This window comes from Chiloscyllium plagiosum, unplaced genomic scaffold (assembly GCF_037043375.1).
Source record: "Chiloscyllium plagiosum isolate Xiang-an unplaced genomic scaffold, Cpla_swu_hap1 HiC_scaffold_7, whole genome shotgun sequence".
Taxonomy (NCBI): domain Eukaryota; kingdom Metazoa; phylum Chordata; class Chondrichthyes; order Orectolobiformes; family Hemiscylliidae; genus Chiloscyllium; species Chiloscyllium plagiosum.
In genome coordinates, this window is record NW_028270145.1 from 48,322,805 (window position 1) to 48,343,975 (window position 21,171).

The 21,171-nt window shown below is 40.7% G+C and overlaps 1 protein-coding gene across 9 annotated transcripts in view; it reads right to left on the bottom strand.

The window, feature by feature from the left end:
- The window catches only part of osbpl6 (oxysterol binding protein-like 6), a 171,089-nt gene that overhangs the window by 18,702 nt on the left and 131,216 nt on the right, over nucleotides 1–21,171 (bottom strand). For all 9 annotated transcript variants that reach the window (XM_043693527.2, XM_043693522.2, XM_087988988.1 and 6 more), the window contains 4 exons: nucleotides 15,176–15,313; nucleotides 13,597–13,684; nucleotides 5,650–5,903; nucleotides 2,105–2,242 (listed from right to left, as the gene is read on the bottom strand). In XM_043693527.2, coding sequence (XP_043549462.2) covers nucleotides 2,105–2,242; nucleotides 5,650–5,903; nucleotides 13,597–13,684; nucleotides 15,176–15,313 — 618 coding nt within the window. The remainder of the gene's footprint in view (nucleotides 1–2,104; nucleotides 2,243–5,649; nucleotides 5,904–13,596; nucleotides 13,685–15,175; nucleotides 15,314–21,171) is intronic.

Here is a 21,171-nt window from a genome sequence, read left to right on the forward strand (position 1 = left end):
AACCTGTAGAGCCTCCGACCTGCTCCTGCAACCACAGCATTTATATAGCTGATCAACTAGTGGATCAGTTGAATGTTTATGAGAGTCTGGCAGTTTTCATTTTTACTGAATTCAAGCAATATATATGGTAACTTAGAAAAAAATATAATGACAGAAAGTTTGTATGGACATAGATTACTTATCATGGAACATCTGTTATCTATTGTAACAGAAAGAAATGTTGTGAGAAACACTCAGCAAGTCAGGAACTACATCTGAGGACAGAGTGACAAATCCATTTCAGGTATCTCCTTTCAGCACAACTTTGCCTCAATTTCTGGCATTGACAGAATTCAAGAAGCTGTTTAGCTATTGGCTAGCATTAACAGCCTACAACAAACAAGTCACTTTTTTCACACTGATCTCTACTTGGAGACAGCTTATGGGAAGCACCAGCACAAACTATATTCCAGGTGAGTAACTTTAATCCTGACCATGAAGAATGGTTCACCAGTAAAGGATACTGTTGCTAATCAGGGCCTGCATATGTGCTGCTTTATCTTCTCAGTGAATATATTCTCCATTATGACATGCGCCACTAAGAGCAGAGCCATTAGAAGTGAGATGTCATAGTCTGTTAATTCCAACAGATTTTTATAGCCCTACAACTTTGTGGAACGTCCTATCCCCTGCTTATCCATCACATTATGCTGGAAGATCAACCTGGCTCAAGAGAGGGAACAGCTGAATATTTATACAGCAGCATCCCACACAAATTAGAATGAGGTATCAAACTAGATATACTGCAACAACAGGCTACACACATGCCATAGTAAACACATCTAACAAACTAGGCAAAGCTCTTCATTTGGACCACATGCAGTTAAGAATGGTGGCAGACATTCAGGCAATTAACAGAAAGTGGCAGGTCCTGAAAAAAAACTAATTCAGCAGGGGTGACAGAACAGGAGAGAGCGTCAGATACAAATACACAGAGTGTACAACATACTGGCAGAGACAACTAGCAATATAAAACAGGAAAGGAACTGGATATGCATCAATCAGGTGGTTAATAGTGAGGAAGGAGGTCTTAGTTTAAAGGGAGATAAGAACAGGCTGGTCAGATAGGCAGATCAATGGCAGATGGAACTTAATGCTAAAAATTGTGAGGTGATGTATTGTGGAAGTTGTAACAAGATGTGGGAGCACTCAATGTGCACAACAAAAAAAATCCAAAATCCTAACAATAAACGCAAGATAAACCTCACCAACCAATTACCACTTTAGCACCCCCATAAAATAACAGCAAAACTGTGGAATGGACGGCATGGTGGCTCAGTGATTAGCACTGCTGCTTCTCAGTGCTAGGGACCCAGGTTCGATTTCAGCCTCGGGTGACTGTCTGCGTGGGTTTCCTCCAGGTGCTCCGGTTTCCTCCCACAATCCAAAGATGTGCAGGTTAGGTGAATTGGTCATGCCAATGTGTCCATAGTGTTCAGCAATGTGTAGATTAGGTGCATTTGTCAGGGATAAATGCAGAGTAAAGGATAGGGGAATGGGTCTGGGTGGGTTACTCTTCGTAGAGATTCTATGATGAAATCAATAGTGCCAATGAGGAATCCCTAATCTCAGGATCCTTCAGTCCAGTTTCTGCCAGAACCATTCAGCTTTTCATCTTCTCACAACTTTGATCCAAACAACAGGTAATTACTCAAGGAGCGGTGACATCATGATAATATTTCACCAGCTCTGATCTGCTTCAGATTTACTGTTTGGGTTGCTCATATCCCAGAACAGGCTTCGATGAAGTTCATCCTTTGGTGAATTTAATTATTTGAGTTTAACGATAAAATTATTTACTTAGCATTCATGTATTGAAGATTTTCGCTTTCAATGGACAACATGGTTACATTTCATCCATGATCTACTTACATCTGTTAGAATGTGGAGATGTGCAATGATAAGTCAGTAGAGAGAGTTCTAAGATTTTCTTTTCACTTTTACAACGTAATTTAAAAGTAATTTATGATAATTTAAATGCATAGCTGAAAATTTTAAAAAAACACATTTTTCCTTTGAGGTCAGTTGACTTTTAGATCGCAATGGATTAGGATATAGATCATACCTGCTCTGCAAAAAACCGGAATCCCTTGTCTTCTCGAATACATTCATATGTCTCTCCAAGCACAGGATTAAAGGGTTTGAAAGTAGCTCTGTAATATGTTGTAGCATATCCTGAAACTGCAAATGTAGCAATCATAACCTAAAAATTTAGGACCAAAAGATGGAATTAGATCAAGTTGGGAAACAGAAAAATATAATACCCAAATATACACAAATAACCATTGCTTCTCTATTATTTTAGTCTAGATTTTTTGTTTAAGTGAAGTTACCCAGGTCAAATATCTTAACATGGCATGTAAATAAAACAATCAAAATTTTAGTTCTGGAGACACATTGAAAGAAAAATATTGGTCTTAATTTTCCAAGTTATATTCTAATAAATTATATTTAAATTTCTAGTATTGGAATGCATCTTGAGATTGTGTGCGTTCAACAGAGCAAAGGTAACACTACAATCTCTGTTCAACACGTGGTTAGGTTGAAGAAGTGCACTGTCACTACTTTCACGAATCCACAGGTCACAACAAAAAATAAAAATATTTTTCCCATTGTGAAGATCATTAATAAATAACGTCAATCAGATCTTTTAAAAAGATAATGATGGGTTATTATCAAAACAAAACTTATTCAATAAAGATGGAATAATTGTCTCACATGCACGGTCAGTAATATATAAGTATAAATGTTTGTTCCTATAAACATCCCCAACACACACACACACACACACACACACACACACACACACACACTCTCTCTCTCTTGGAAAAGACAGAGTGGGGAGAAAGAAAACCAGATTTCTCTGCAGATATTGCTGGAAAGGAAACACCAGCCAACGGGTTATTTATGAAGACAAAGGATAAAATGTAGGATGTTTTGTAATATGCTGTACTTCGTTTCTGATATTTTCACACACACGTGGTCAAGTTAATCCTGCACCGTTGTCTAAGGTATCAACAGCTTGCTGAACAAATAGAATCTTGAGATGGTCTATCAATCACTCTTTCAAAAGAACAAAACAAGTTTCACCCCGAACTGACGTAGAGGGTTTCTTCTCAGCAATGGGAGAGGTCCACTTACAACCTGTTCATAGCAAGCTTTAGAACATAGAACATAGAAGACTACAGCGCAGTACAGGCCCTTTGGCCCTCGACGTTGCGCCGATCCAAGCCCACCTAACCTATACTAACCCACTATCCTCCATATACCTATCCAATGCCCGCTTAAATGCCCATAAAGAGGGAGAGTCCACCACTGCTGCTGGCAGGGCATTCCATGAACTTACGACTCGCTGAGTGAAGAACCTACCCCTAACTTCAGTCCTATATCTACCCCCCCTTAATTTAAAGCTATGCCCCCTTGTAATACCCGACTCCATACGCGGGAAAAGGTTCACACTGTCAACCCTATCTAACCCCCTAATCATCTTGTACACCTCAATCAAGTCACCCCGAAACCTTCTTTTCTCTAATGAAAACAGCCCCAAGTGTCTCAGTCTATCCTCATACGATCTTCCTTCCATACCAGGCAACATCCTGGTAAACCTCCTCTGCACCCGTTCCAGTGCCTCCACATCCTTCCTATAGTATGGCGACCAAAACTGCACACAATATTCCAGATGCGGCCGCACCAGAGTTTTATACAACTGCATCATGACCTCAGGACTCCGGAACTCAATTCCTCTACCAATAAAAGCCAGTACGCCATATGCCTTCCTCACCGCACTATTTACCTGGGTGGCAACTTTCAGAGATCTGTGTACATGGACACCAAGATCCCTCTGCTCATCCACACTACCAAGTATCCGACCATTAGCCCAGTACCCCATCTTTTTGTTATTCTTCCCAAAGTGAATCACCTCACATTTAGCTACATTGAATTCCATTTGCCACTTTTCTGCCCAGCTCTGCAGCTTCTCTATATCCTGCTGTAACCTGCCACATCCTTCCTCACTGTCAACAACTCCTCCGACTTTCGTATCATCCGCAAACTTGCTCACCCAACCTTCTAACCCCTCTTCCAGGTCATTTATAAAAATGACAAACAGCAATGGTCCCAAAACAGATCCTTGCGGAACACCGCTAGTGACGGCACTCCATGAAGAAACTTTGCCATCAACTACTACCCTCTGTCTTCTTCCATCCAGCCAATTCCTAATCCAAACCTCCAACTCACCCTCAATGCCATACCTCCGTATTTTCTGCAGTAGCCTACCATGGGGAACCTTATCAAATGCCTTACTAAAATCCATATATACTACATCTACCGCTTTCCCCTCATCAACCTCCTTCGTCACCTTTTCAAAGAATTCAATAAGGTTTGTGAGGCACGACCTGCCCTTCACAAAACCATGCTGACTATCCTTGATCACATTATTCCTATCCAGATGTGCATAAATCCTATCCCTTACAATTCTCTCTAAGACTTTGCCCACAACAGAAGTGAGACTCACCGGCCTATAGTTACTAGGGTTATCCCTACTCCCCTTTTTGAACAAGGGAACCACATTTGCTATCCTCCAGTCTTCTGGCACTACTCCTGTAGACAAAGAGGACATAAAAATCAAGGCCAATGGCTCTGCAATCTCCTCCCTTGCTTCCCAGAGAATCCTAGGATAAATGCCATCAGGCCCAGGGGACTTATCTATTTTCACCTTTTCCAGGATTTCCAACACCTCTTCTCTACATACCTCAAAGCCATCCATTCTACTTATTTGTGACTCAGTATTCACATCGACGACAATGCCCTGTTCCTGAGTAAATACTGAAGAAAAGTATTCATTCAGTGTCTCCCCAATCTTTTCCGCCTCCACACGCAACTTCCCACTACTATCCTTGACTGGACCTATTCCTACCCTAGTCATTCTTTTATTCCTAACATACCTATAGAAAGCCTTAGGGTTTTCCCTAATCCTACCGACTAAGGACCTTTCATGTCCCCTCCTTGCTGCTCTTAGCTCTCTCTTCAGGTCCTTCCTGGCTACCCTATAACTCTCAATCGCCCCAATTGAACCTTCACGTCTCATCTTGAGATAGGCCGCCCTCTTCCATTTAACAAGGGATTCCAATTCCTTATTAAACCACGGCTCCCTCGCACGACCCTTTCCTCCCTGCCTGACAGGTACATAATTATCAAGGACACTCTTCCAACTCAGCTTGCTCTACCATTAGATTCCCCCTAATTCAGTTGTTTCATAGCAGGATTTCTTCCAAGCCAGTCACCATTCACTAACAGCAAGATCCACACAAAAGCAAGTAGTTATCACAGCCATGCAATTGCTAGTAAGCCTTGGTTTAAAACAAAACTCTCCACTACCACAGTAAGTGTTTAAAGAAACTTGAAACCAATTCCCCTTTCCAAAAGACTTCAAAATTAAAGTCCTCCAAACAATGTTGAATATAAAGTATGTTTGGAACACTGGCAGCAACACTGCTTAATCACAACAATCAAACTTTGCAAAGATCGATCTTTAACAGCAAGAACAGATCTGAACCAACAATAAAATGGTAAAACGAACAATGATATTCAATTACAAAGTAAAAAGATTACCATTCGGTCAAATGGATCGTCCATTTCGGCAGCCTTATCTAACAATTCGGAATATTCCAATTCTTCGCATAGATGCTGCAGAGTATTGAGGGGTTCATTCAGCTCAACTGGCATGGAAACCTTGGACAGATCTTTTCCGATGTTATTTCTCAAAATGTTCCACAGATTGATGCTACTGGTATCTGGAGATGGTGCCGGGAGACACGTACGTCTACCATTTCGAAATGCACCACTACTGAGCTCGTCATTAGATACTGTAACAAGACGAGTTAAACATTAAGTAGTACCTGCTTAATGTTACGGAGATCTAACGTGGGTTTCCTATGAATAAGGTAGCAAATCAAGACATATTATCAATGTTTCGTCAATATTCCACGCATTAAAACACAGAGCTGCTGACAGCAGGGAGCTCAAACTTGGGTACGGGATGATTATCAAAACCCAATGGCAAAAGCTCAAGCCACTTCAGAGAAAACAGGATAAAGTGCATTTGTGATTGAGAGAGCAGGAAGTGGTCACAGAAAGACAGAAGGAATCAGTTACTCGGATACAGTCACCTTGAAGTGTATTGAAGGAATAGGGAGAGCAGAGATGTGTCTAGAACTGCGCAGCATACAGCAAGGAGGTTAGGAGCCAGGCAAGGACTCAAAGCACCACAACAGGCAGTGACGCCAAGGGTATTCCAGAGTCAGCAGTCAAGGGTTCTGGGAGAGGAGAGAGACTGTGAATTCTTGGCACTGGGTTGGAGGAAAGGACCCAAGCTGGATGCAAGTGATGGGATCTACACACCATTTTGGAATCCAGGGAAGGCAATATAAGGACTCAAGGTTGTTCCGCATCCAGGAGTTCTCAATGCATCATGACACAATCTAGAGCCAAATGGCTCAGGAAAGTCCAAAGCAAATCAAAGTCACAAATATACTTGGTATGGCCCATCACAATCAGATAAACACACAGTCTGAGGTTAAGCTATTCGATAGATTTTCAAAATGAGAAACTGTTGGTTGGATTCATTATACATATGTGGCTGTTCACCACATATAGAGTCATAGAGATGTACAGCATGGAAACAGACCCTTCGGTCCAACCTGTCCACGCCGACCAGATATTCCAATCCAATCTAGTTCCACCTGCCAGCACCCGGCCCATATCCCTCCAAACCCTTCCTATTCATATACCCATCCAAATGCCTCTTAAATGTTGCAATTGTACCAGCCTCCACCACATCCTCTGGCAGCTCATTCCATACACGTACCACCCTCTGCATGGTAATGTTGCCCCTTAGGTCTCTTTTATATCTTTCCCCTCTCACCCTAAACCTATGCCCTCTAGTGGGCAGCACGGTGGCACAGTGGTTAGCACTGCTGCCTCACAGCGCCAGAGACCCGGGTTCAATTCCCGCCTCAGGCGACTGACTGTGTGAAGTTTGCATGTTCTCCCCGTGTCTGCGTGGGTTTCCTCCGGGTGCTCCAGTTTCCTCCCACAGTCCAAAGATGTGCAGGTCAGGTGAATTGGCCATGCTAAATTGCCCGTAGTGTTAGCTAAGGGGTAAATGTAGGGATATGGGTGGGTTGCGCTTCGGCGGGGCGGTGTGGACTTGTTGGGCCGAAGGGCCTGTTTCCACACTGTGGAATCTAATCTAATCTAATCTAAAAGTAATCTAATCTAATCTAGTTCTGGACTCCCCGACCCCAGGGAAAAGACTTTGTCTATTTATCCTATTAATGCCCCTCATAATTTTGTAAACCTCTATAAGGTCACCCCTCAGCCTCCAATGCTCCAGGGAAAACAGCCCCAGCCTGTTCAGCCTCTCCCTGTAGTTCAAATCCTCCAACCCTGGCAACATCCTTGTAAATCTTTTCTGAACCCTTCAAGTTTCACAATATCTTTCCGATAGGAAGGAGACCACAATTGCACGCAATATTCCAACAGTGGCCTAACCAATGTCCTGTACAGCTGCAACATTACCTCCCAACTCCTGTACTCAATAATCTGACCAATAAAGGAAAGCATACCAAACGCCTTCTTCACTATCCTATCTACCTGCGACTCCACTTTCAAGGAGCTATGAACCTGCACTCCAAGGTCTCTTTGTTCAGCAACACTCCCTAGGACCTTACCATTAAGTGTATACATTCTGCTAAGATTTGCTTTCCCAAAATGCAGCACCTCGCATTTATCTGAATTAAACTCCATCTGCCACTTCTCAGCCCATTGGCCCATCTGGTCCAGATCCTGTTGTAATCTGAGATAACCTTCTTCGCTGTCCACTACACCTCCAATTTTGGTGTCATCTGCAAACTTACTAACTGTACCTCTTATGCTCGCATCCAAATCAAATTATGTAAATGACAAAAAGTAGAGGACCCAGCACTGATCCTTGTGGCACTCCACTGATCACAGGCCTCCAGTCTGAAAAACAACCCTTCACCACCACCCTCTGTCTTCTACCTTTGTGCCAGTTCTGTATTCAAATAGATAGTTCTCCCTTTATCCATGAGATCTAACCTTGCTAATCAGTCTTCCATGGGGAACCTGGTCGAACGCCTTACTGGAGTCCATATAGATCACATCAATCTTTTTTGTTACTTCTTCAAAAAACTCAAATCAAGTTTGTGAGACATGATTTCCCACGCACAAAGCCATGTTGACTATCCCTAATCAGGCTTTGCCTTTCCAAATACATGTACATCCTGTCCCTCAGGATTCCCTCCAACAACTTGCCCACCACTGAGGTCAGGGTCACTGGTCTATAGTTCCCTGGCGTGTCTTTGCTGCCCTTCTTAAACAGTGGCACCACGTTTGCCAACCTCCAGTCTTCCGGCACCTCACCTGTGACTATCAATGATACAAATATCTCAGCAAGAGGCCCAGCAATCACTTCTCTAGCTTCCCACAGAGTTCTCGGGTACACCTGATCGGTCCTGGAGATTTATCCACCTTTATCCACTTAATCCGTTTCAAGACATCCAGCATTTCCTCCTCTGGACATTTTGCAAGATGTTACCATCTAGTTCCCTACAGTCTATATCTTCCATATCCTTTTCCACAGTAAATACTGACGCAAAATATTCATATGAAGAATTGCTAATAAGCAAATGGCTTTAGCAATGACTCAGCCACATGTATCAGCCTGGAAACCAGTGGTTCATGGAAGTTAAATTCATAGTTAATGGATGGAAGGCCACATTGAGTCAGCTTTGTTTCATTGTTTAGTGAGATGAATTGATTTTAAGGATGTTTATGATCAAAGATCAAGTTTTAAAGCTCCGTGCCTCTTCTCTACACGCTTTGTAATTCATTTGCTCTAATGTGTAGAAGAACTATCAGTTCATACATATGGCATGATAAGATGGAGAATGAGACAAAAGAGAAAATGGGAAAGGGAGGAGAGCGAAAATAGAGGGTGGGATGGATCAGGGCAGAGATAACGAGTAATGATATGGACCAGAGATCGAAAAATGGGGTTGGACAAAAGAGGGATAACTGAGAATGGGATTGGTAACAATAGGTAGAATGGCTGTGTAAGGCAGGAGGGTATTGGGACCATGTCACCAGAGGGAGCAGTAGGAGGAGAGCGATGTTTCCCCAAGGTACATACAAGCCCATTTGCTCAGTATTCTACAACATAGCACACTACTGAATTTCATAAAAGTTGTGATACCTGCTCATTTCAGTGCTTTTTAAAATGAAAGCTGTTCATGGACATGAATACAGTGCTCAGAGGACTTTACACCTTTCCCAGTGAGCTCTAGTAACTGTTTGATAAACAACTCATACAATTAATTAACAGCCTTGTAAGATTTCTTCTTATTTATAAGAGTAGTTAAATGTTCATAATCACATTAGAACTATTTTGATCTATTACTAATGGATTACATTTGATGTCAGACCAAAGAAGGAATCAAAGTTACCATGGCAATTAGATATTAACTGAAACAAAGTGTTTCATTACACAATAGTTCATAATCTGCCATAGTTTATATATTGAAAAGTACTCCTTACAGAGCAGGGAAGCCTAAGTAATTATATTTTAAAATTCAGCTCTATTCTCTTCCCTGTCCTTGAGAATTCACAATTGTATGAGAAATTAAACTTCATGTCAAGTAGGAATATTGTTAATTAAATCCAAATTCTCTTTACATTGAGTAGGTAGATGATCAGCTATTCTGATGAAGCTACACTAAGCCATAGAGATGAGGAGTTTGAGTAGACAGAACAGGATCTCCTCCATCTTTACCCTACTGCCAACATTAGTCCATCCTCATCCCTTCTTAATAGATTATTTTCCATCCCTCTCCGAAACTGATTTGCTTCATGAAATCTACATCTATTTCTTTAACTGAATGCCTGACTTCAACAAGGCTTCTGATGACTAAGCAATGACTCATCAATCCCAAATACCTATTTGTCAACGTTAGTTACGATTGGAATCCCAATATCCTTTAAAAGGAATATCTATTTCAGTAAATCTAAACTTAGCTGCTTTATTCTGTCAAATGTTGCTCTGAATAAGACTCGCACTTCCTTTCCAATGTCCTTGAAGATATCAACATTAACACCAATATCTCCATGGTTACGTCTTCCACCAATCACCTTTAAGTCTTTCTTATATCAATTCTAAACAATCTATAGCATAAGGCTGCTGTGGTCAAATTAACCAAGACAACAAACTGTGCTGACGTTAATCATTTTTAAAGAAATGAATGGATTGCATTCAGGGTAATATCTTCCACTGAATGTGGGAGAACTTCAATGTTCAAGCTAGTTCATACAAAAAAGAAATTACAAAATACTTCTTCACACAAAGGGCGGTAGGAGAAAGGAGTCTCTTTCAAATGGAGCAGTGATATGAGTTCAATTGATAATCTTAAATGGCAGGGTTTTTTTCCTAGCCAAAGGTGTTTAGGGATATGAAGTCACGGCAAGCGAATGGAATGCAATAAAAGTGATCTCACTGAATGGTACATGATATTAGCAGGAAATGTCAGAGTGGATAAAGATAAACTATTTCCATTGGTTGGGACTTCTAGAACTAGTGGGCAGAGGCTGAGAATTAGGGCCAGATTATTCAGAAGAGACGTTAGGAAGCATTTCTGCACACAAAGGATGATAGTGTTAATTCTCTTCCACAAACAACGGTGGATGCTGGATCAGGGATTAATTTTAAATCTGACATGGATAAATGTTTGTTAAGCAAAGTTATTAAGGGATATAGGTCAAAAGCAGGTATATGGAGTTAGGACAAAGATCACATGATCTGATTGAATGTTGGAACAGGCTCAAGGGACTGAATGGTCTATTCTTGTTCCCAGCTTTCAAACTTGTCCTTCCACTTTCCTGGCTCTATATACTATTCCTTTACACCATTGTAGGTACCAATCCACAACACCTGTATTCTTTCAAACTAAATCCAAAATGACTCAGTCATGTTCTTTCTGTCCTTTGAAGCTCTCTTTAAAATACTCTTTGTCCATTGATGTATGTTTGGGAACCCCTGCTCTCCTTTCATCATTACCACCTCTTGCTGGTCGCACCCCCCACTAAAGGTGCTCCATACTCCTGCATGAGGGACACTACACAAATGCAAGTTTTTGTTGTGGCTGCTTGCGTAAAGCTGGTCACGTAAATCACATTACTAACACGGAGACTTCCTCACACTCAGTTACTCTTCACTTTAAACCTGAAACAACAAACACACCTTTAGTGTTAAGATTCCTGTTTATCATGAATATTCCATGATACAGAATGTTTAAATCATAGACCAGCTGAGCATGGTCATTGATCTGAGGTCTCTTGTTTCAGGAGATAAGGATGTACTGGTAGCTAGCGTAGTATAATGATACCCACTGTCTCAATAGGATAATTTGCTGCAATTAGTTTAATGAGATCCTACGGTATGACACAATTATCATTCAATGCTTGGAAGTTAATTTAAGTGACAAGAATATCATGTAGTGAAATGAAGACTCAGATGTTAATTCTCTATCCTTTGCTCGAAGTCTTTGCTAATCTGTCACCTCTCAATTTTCCAATGCTCTCCTTGATTGCAGAGACTGCTCGTTTGGATTGATTAAGTAGCTCTTCCAACTTAAAATATAATGTGTACAAGCTATGCTAATTCCCTTAAAATTCAATTAAAATCTAACCAATATTATTTCAATTTAATTGGTTTCTAGTTATGACAGGAGAAAGTGAGGTCTGCAGATGCTGGAGATCAGAGCTGAAAATGCGTTGCTGGAAAAGCGCAGGTCAGGCAGCATCCAGGGAACAGGAGAATCGACGTTTTAGGCATAAGCCTGAAGAAGGGCTTATGCCCGAAACGTCGATTCTCCTGTTCCCTGGATGCTGCCTGACCTGCTGCGCTTTTCCAGCAACACATTTTCAGTTCTAGTTATGACAACCTGCTATCCCTCCTGCTACAACTATGTACAAAAGCAGATGCCACAGAAAATTTAGAAATGATTAACAAATTCAAACAGTAAACTGAACTTAAACAACAGTATGGATCAGAGGCCATTTCAGGAATATGATAGATGTCGCAGTGAAAGAATATTCATTCATAAATGTAGTCTCAATACTGTACTGCTCCTTGCAACATATATAAAAATGTGCATTCTTTAAGTATGCTGTGGTGGTTAACTATAATTTAGTCACTGAGGAACAGACTTCCAATAGAAGCAGACTTATGTTTGAGCTACACATTAGCCTCCTCCATACCCCATCAACAAATCTTTCTATTCCTTTCTCTCCCATGTGCCTACACTACATCCGCTGAATACATCTATCCTGTTTGCCTCAACTACTCTTTCTGCTACTGAGTTGTAAATTCTAACCACCCACTAAGCCAACAAAGTTTCTCTAGAACTCATTTTCAGATTTATTACTGACATTCTTATAGCTAGTTCGATCTCTTCCATAGGAGGAAGCATACTCTCTCATACTCTATCAAATTCTTTCATTGTCTTAAAGACCTCAATCATGTTTCCCTCAATTTTCTCTTTTCTGGAACAAAAAGTCTCATCCTACTCAGTCTAGTCTATTCAGTATAATTTCTCAGGTTTGCTAGCAATTTGGTAAATCATTTTTCACTTCTATTTGTTAAATGGAGATCAGAAAGGTTCACAATACTCCAAAGGTGCTGAATTTAACTGAGGGATGACTGTTGCTCCCTCTCACCCAAACCCAGGTAGAAAACAGGCTTCCCTAAAGCGACATTACTCTATAAGATGCCTTAATAAGCAGAGTAGCATTTCTGCTCCTGAGTAGGAGTAAGTCCCACCCTCAGATGCACGACCCATGACCCCATTTAAGAACTTGCCCATCATGGATTGTGTGCTCTTTTTAATCTTCATTCCAAAATGCACCATGTCTCATGTACTTGGATTTAATTTGTTTTTCAATTAAACAGCCATTCTGCAAGTGTATTAACACTTGGGCGGCATGGTGGCACAGTGGTTAGCACTGCTGCCTCACAGCGCCAAAGACCCAGGTTCAATTCCCGCCTCGGGCAACTGTCTGTGTGGAGTTAGCACATCCTTCCAGTGTCTGCGTGGGTTTCCTCTGGGTGCTCCGGTTTCCTCCCACAGACCAAAAATGTGCAGGTTAGGTGAATTGGCCATGCTAAATTGCCCATAGTGTTAGGAGAAGTGGTAGATGTAGGGGAATGGGTCTGGGTGGGTTACACTTCAGCGGGTCGGTGTGGACTTGTTCGGCTGAAGGGCCTGTTTCCACACTGTAAGTAATCTAAAAAAAAATCATCTTGCATTTTGTCACCATTCTTTATACAAAATATACCCCAAATTTGGTGCTGAACTCAAATTCTACTCCTGAATCCAAATTGTTGATGGAAACTTGAAATATATTTTTCAACACACTGAAAAGTACATTTTCAGATGTTTTTAAATTTCATCATTACAAAATTGTAATGTAAGATTTTGTTCATACATTGTCGAGAAACAGTCTCTCCAACACTGGCATTATCTTCTGAAATATTGTCACTGACATCACTGACATAGGATTCATCATCGGATCCCTGAGGATTAAAAATAGTACAATCAGATTTATTGTGGGGAAAAAACAAAATTACTGGTACATCTTGGCTCCAGAAATGTTAAATACAACTAGGTTATATACAAGAATATAGTGTAATTTTTACTGGAGCTTGTGAACAAACTGGAGGAAGTTAGAGACAGTGCTTTTCAATTTTGAGATCAACTTCCAGCAATATATTTAAAAACATAAATAAGTGAACAGTATTGCACACCTGGTTTTGTAGGTGAGGCGAGGTAGATCAAGACAGAATTTGACCGAGTATGACATCAAGGAGCCCTAGCTAAACCGAAGTCAACAGGAACCAGGATAAAATCTTTCACTGGTTGTTATCATACCTGGCACAAAGCCTGTGGTCATTGGCGATCAACCATCTCACCTCCAGGAGATCACTATGAGAGTTCTTCAGAGTCATCTCATTGGGCCTGTGTCTACAGTTGCTTCATCATTCACCTTTCCATCATTTTAAGGTCAGAGGTGGGGTTGTTTGTTAAAGATCGTACAATGTTCAGCACCATTCACAACACCTCAGGTAATGAAGCAGTCCATGTTCATTCACAGCAAAACCCAGACAATGTTCAGTCTTGGGCTCATAAATGGCATGTAACATTCACACTACACAAGTGCTGGCCAACGATCATCTCGAAAGGAGAGGCTAATCACCATCCTTTGACAATCAATCAATAACAATTATTGCTAAAAATTCCACTATCAACATTCTGGTGGTCACTATTGACCAGGAATTCAACTGGATCATCCACATAAATACTGCGACTACAAGATTACGTTAGAGGATAGGAATTCTGAGGCAAGCGGACAGCATCTTAGAGGGACAGCAATATAAATTTTGTTTAAAAGTGTCTGTGCAATCACCTGAAAGATAAAATGCCCAAGTTACAATATTTCTCATTGCAATAAAATGTAGCTTTCATTTCTGCTCAGTTTGAATCTGACAGTTCTATACTAACATGCGCCAAACTTCATAACTGCCAAAATCACATCGGAAAATTGTAGTTTTGCCCTCCCTGGTCTTTTATCCAGCCATTCAATTGAAGGCCAACACATTCCCCATTGCCCACTTCTACCCTTAGAGTATGTCCTGGAGGAGTCAGGATCCAGGACTTCCTCAGGTAACTCAATTTACAAAAAAATAATTGGACTTGCACTCAATTTCTGCACCTGTCAATAATTCAAACTATGAATCTTTTTTTCCGATTAGCTTGGGGGTCTCATATTTTTTTGACCTCTAGGAATGGGCAAGCTTAAGAAAACACACTTCTAACTAAAAATGCATGGTCTGAAAGGATGAGTCTGTAAGTATTTAATCCCATTTATTATGAGCACACATGCTATAACTGAAGCGAACAGCTGGAATGCTCCATAAAACCAATATCAACAACGATCAGTCAAAATTTGGCTTTTCCTCCGCCACAATCAATCTTGTCCTTCAAAGTAAAGTAATATTTTGTCTTACCTCATTCTCGGAAGAGCTTGCTGATAGAAGCACTTCTTGAGCATCAAAGAACTCTGACACTGATTCAGACATGGAGAGCCTGCTCTCATTACAGACCTGCTGTGACAATGGGATGCTGGCATGAATCTTCCCGCCTGGCTGAAAGTTTAAATAAAATAAGTGTTGAAGATCATTAGCTTTAGGTATATTAGGCTTCAAATGCACTTGAGCTTCTGCAGCTAATTTTCAATGCATTTTTAATTTAGCATAACATTTGATCAGCAGCCTACAATGTTGATATTCCAACTCCATTATGGGTACAATTTGTATCAAGCCCTTTCATCGATTCTCCTGCTCCTCGGATGCTGCCTGACCTGCTGTGCTTTTCCCCCACAACACTCTTGGCTCTGTTCTCTAGCATCTGCAGTCCTCATTTTTTCCATAATTTATATCAAAGCAATGCACTTACCAAACCTGTGTCACTTATAATAACACCACAAATTATTTGATCAATGCATTCAAACTAGTCACAAAGCAATCACAAAGCTGCCTTGAGAAAAAGCCTCCAAATTAACACAGCAAATCCAAAAAAATGGGAGAACAGGATGGGCATTGCAGTATCAATGATTTGATGGAAACATATTACTTTTAGGATGTCTTTCAGGATTGTGAAATATCTTCCAGCTTCCCTTTAAGAATATGAATGTGCTGTCATATGTTCATGTGCTAGACATACTAACCTGGAAGGGAAGTATTTGAGCTCATAGGTATTATTTCAGGGAGATGGCAAATGGGACAGTGATACTTTCAAAAAGTGGCACAAATTGGGCTCTGATCAAAATCTTCCCACCTGACTCACCCGAGTGGAGAAACAGGTCACCTATCTATCACGCTTAGACTAGAGATACTAACAATACCAAGTCGGCCATTCACTTCAGCGTACAATGAAGGAGAATTAGCAATGTCAGGAGGGAAACCCAGCTCCGTCTCTGCTAAAGACTATCAAGCACCAGTAAAATCAGCAACCTCAGCAAATTACAGTACTTATATCAGTGGTACAATATTATATTATAATCAGTCATTTCAATAAAACCTCCTTCATGCCAAAATTGTTCCTTCCACAATAACAGATTCCATTTTCAAGTGATTCTTTTAAAATTTTAAAGCTGTGAAAAGTGTGACTTTTTAAGAAGAAATAGGATTGTTGTGAGGCTGAAAACTGCATCATTTGTAGTTAAGAAACATCACAAGCCAAATTAATGCAGAGAGACTGATCATCTCTGCTTGATGTGAATTGCAGTAGCGAATTGATCAAATTATTTTGCGAAAATTGTATTTACATCTGTTTTATGTAGTGTAAGCTAAAGTATTGTTCTATCATTGATCTTATTTCTAAAGTTATTTACAGTTTAGCTTCTATGAGGCAAGAAAATCACTGGCAGGAGATAAATTATTCACTGCCTAACTGGATAGTCATTATGTGGAGGTGCCGTTATTGGACTGGGTGGACAAAAGTTTAAGAATCACACACCAGGTTATAGTCCAAAAGGTTTATTTCGAAGTACAAGCTTCCACCTGATGAAGAAGCAGTGCTGCAAAAGCTCGTACTTCCAAATAAACCTGTTGGACTATAACCTGATGTTGTGTGATTTTTAACTAACGGGATAGTAGAAACCAAGATGACATTAAAATTTTAAGGTCTATTTGCAGGAGGGTCAAGTGATGCTGATGTGCTCAATAAGTGGAGAGACCCAAAACATGGGAACACAAACTGCTAAAAATGTGTTTTATTATTAATCTTTAATTTTACCTGGAGAAATCTTTCCTCAGCAAGTTGTCATTTATTTCAATTTCTGCTTGGGGAAACCTTGTCAAAGTGAGTTGATCTTCAAACCACACAGCTTATATGCTTAAAATATCTGTGAACACTTTGGGACAGAGAAGGCCATGCAAGTTCTATTTTCTTCTTCCATTCAATCGTTCTAATAATTTATCATTTAATTACAGATATAGAAACGTTGCATTAGCGACAATTTTTTCAGATAGCCATAACACAATTATGTAAAGCTACAGTCCACTGATTACTATACACACTACATTAAACAAATTCTTGAGAAACTTACATAAGCTACACCACATCTTGGAGTCTGAGTTTCAAGAGGTAGAAAAATATTTTTGAAAAGAGTAACTTTATATTGACTATACAGCTAATGTCTATTGGGTAGATCTGAAACAAAGAATGTTTTAATGGAGGGATGCTGAATTCAAAATGTTCTGTTTTCTCTGTAGAGATGCTACCAGACCTGCTATATTTGTCCAGCACTCCCAGATTTCCAACATTGGTATCATAGAATCCCTACAGTGTGGAAGCAGGCCACCTGGCCCATCAAGTCCACAATGACCCTCCGAACAGCATCCCACCCTATCTCTGTAACCCTACATTGCCCATGACTAATCCATCGAACCTGCACATTCCTGGATACTATGGGCAATTTAGCATGGCCAATCCACCTGACTTGCATATCTTTGGACTGTGGGAGGAAACCAGAACATCTGGAGGAAACCCATGCAGACATGGCGAGAACATACAAATTCTGCATGCAACCTGTAGCTCTGTGTTAATCTATTGGGTAGATATTCCAATATTTCAGACATAAAGCAGATGGTTTCTTTTTCAATAAGGTGGTAACTGCTCCTTTTTACTGTGGAAACATTAATGCTGAATATTGCAATAGGACAGATACAAGTTGCCATCCAATTGTCAGACAATAACAACAATAGTTAAATGCTAGTTCAAACTATAAGTTAGATAGCTGGCTCCTTAATACCACCACTCAACAATACTGCCACAATTAATCAGAAAATGAAGAAATCAAAGTGTCACGATTTGCTGAGCAACAAGTAGAGATGCAACACAATTTAAATGCTGACGTTTAATTTTAAAGAGAAATTGCTGCAGATAAACAGATTTATCAACCTGTGGAAAGCAAATAGACAGGGTTTACGCTCGGATAGAGGTCCACTTTTAAATGAGGTGGCCTTGCTTTTGGAACAGTGAGCAGCCTTTAATAGTTAGGACAAGACTGAATGTCCCAATCCACATTCCAGATTGAATATTTACATGGAGGTTGTTCAGCAATTTGAGATAATCTCGCAAATAAAATAACCTGCTGCCTGGTCAAAAGAGGTAAATCTATATCAATACCATTTCAAAGTTTTTAAAATGACATGTATTTCAATCACCAGGGAATGACCTCTGGAAGAAAATCAAACTAGTCAAATGAAGAATTAACCAGTTGTTCATACTTCAGTTTCAGGTTCTGAACCTGTGTGGTACGTTCCATACAGATTTTTAGACAGCAGGGGACAATTATGTTAGGCAGTGAGTTGGGATAAGTTCTTGAGATGTCTCTCTGAAGAGGAGGTCAGGTTTTCAAAATAAACTTAAAATGGCCCCAGTTCCTGAGCGGTGAGCATGTGACAACCCTCATGGGCAATGAATAGCAGCTGCAGCATTTCTGGTTGGAAAGTCCATGTGACTCACCGTCCATCCCCCCTTTCATTGATCAGGCTCAGTCCACCATGTTGGGCATCTACCCTGACGATGGCTGCTGCATTGCTAACTGAAAGTCCCAGTCAGTGCAGGAACGCAAATGATTAACAATCAGCCTGAACTTGAAACCTGCCTCATACCAGCAGCAACCAAGCTGATCCTATGATACTCTGATGGTCAGGGTACGGTTGAAAGCTAGTGGGACAGAGGCCAATGGTGCAAAACTGCTGCCTACTCCAATCTGCACCGACGTTTAACATCCAGAGCTGTGTGTTGGAATGAGGCTTTTTCAATATGATTGGTTGAGCAGACATGCTGTTGCTTCCCCAGTTTGCACAGTTCTCAGATGCTGTAGCAGTGATTCAGTGATTTTAATCATTGCAATTAGCTGTGCAACGTCCCATAAGAATTCTGTGATCAAGCATTAGGATAAATATCAGCAAGATTAGTTTGTTTGATAACTGCAAAATATAGATAAGAATTTTCTTCATGACAAATATGAATAATTCAATTGTTAGCTTTGTAGGTCACAATTTAATTTTTTAATCCAGTGCTAGTATTCTCTCCTTTAAAGCGACTGAAACCAGTCAGATTGTAAACAGCCTCAAGCAGCACAAAGAATAAACACTAAACTAAAATTATCGTACCTCTACTAATGGAATTCATGCTTCTGACCGATAGTAATTTAGAGGGAATTTTGCAAACAGTTCCACTTATAGTACATCAGGCATGAAATCAAATTTCTCCACAGTTTAAGTGCAGAGAACACCGATCAGACAGACAGACAGACAGCAATGAGTCAGTACAGAAAGTTTATAATCGCAATTAACGCCCTCGTGTGAAATGGCTCATTTATGGAGTTCTATAGCAATTTTCATACAGTTCCTTAAGATCCTACTAAGGCTAATTAAAGAAAGCCAACTGAATACCTTAAGTTTGTCTTTAGGTTCCCATGGACACCCTGGCACAGTTTATCTGCCTGCAGGCAGCCTTGTGTTGATAGACCATGGAACCAGTCCTCCAGGCCTGGCTGGAAGCTGCCCATGTCTACCTGGATGCAGAAGCATCTGCTAATTGGCTCAATGACAGCATGCATCACAGCCCCTACTGGTTACCAAGATCTATTTTTCAATGTAAGCAGAGTCGAGAGATGTGGTGAGGTACAGAGTGGATATCGTCAGCCTGTGTGGATATTTACAGTGCATTTTCAAATTACTTCACTGAGGTGTAGCATGTAGATAAGCAACTACATTATGCTTATGCAAAGATAATACCTTGGTGATATTAGATGTCACTTTGTAGGAATGGAAAGAAGATTCTTTGACGATGTTTAAACAGATAAAACTACCAAATTACAAACACATTCAGCTGGACGACAGTGGAGGGACACTGGAGGAAGATAATGTAACCAACTGTATCAAAGACTGCATAAAGGTTGAAAAGGGTGTAGGTGGATTTTTACTCTGTCATGGTCACAAAGGATGTTACTTACACATTTCATAAAAGAGTGAGCTGTTTTGGTACAGTGGCAAGGGCATAGACCTGCCGTTATTTTTGTTTATGAAACATGGGCATCACTGACTAGACCAACATTTATTGCCTAACCACAACTGCTCACAGGGCAGTTAAGGGTCAACTACATTACTGTGGGTTTGGAGTCATGTGTAGGGCAGACCAGGTAAAGACAGCAGTGCTATGCCTTAAAAGGGCTTTAGTAAACAAGATGGGTTTTTACAGCAATTGACAATGGTCCCACAGTCACCACTAGGCCAGCTGTGAAGGCCAGATGTTTCACCAAATTCAAATTTCATCGTCTGTCATGGTGAGACATGAACTCCTCTCCAAAATACATGTTTGAGATTCTGGATTACTAACCCCAAGACATTACCACTACAAGTCTCCTTCTCCAAGGAGATGGAGGGAGAAATAATGCACTCCACTCCCTGCGGCGCCCACCTCTCCCTGAACAACTCCAGGGTGTCGGTGGAGACCGCGTGCTCCTTCTCCAAGGACACCTGGGCTCTAACGTAACCGCAGAAGAGGGGCAGGCAGTCGGCTCTAACGACCCCCTCTACAGCCCGCTGCCTGGACCCGTTCATGGCCAGTTTGGCCAGGCCCAGGAGCAGACTCACGAGGAGGTCTTCAGACAAGAAAAGGGAACTTAACAACGTCTGTTTTTTCAACCATTACTGCACATACCATTTATGTGAAATAACTCCACAGAGGCAGATATCCTGTTCCCAAGTCACCCTTTATTTACACAGAGTCTTTGACACTGATCCAGCTCCCTCAGAGTGCACAGGATGACTGACACTCCTGTTTATTATTTTTTTTAAAAAACCCCAAACTACCGCCTAACTGTGGTAGTACTTATTTATTCCCCAGCACCCATGGTGTGTGTGTGCAGGTGTGAGACACAGTGAGAGACACAAGGTGTACGAATCTTTAGTCAATTTCCACCACC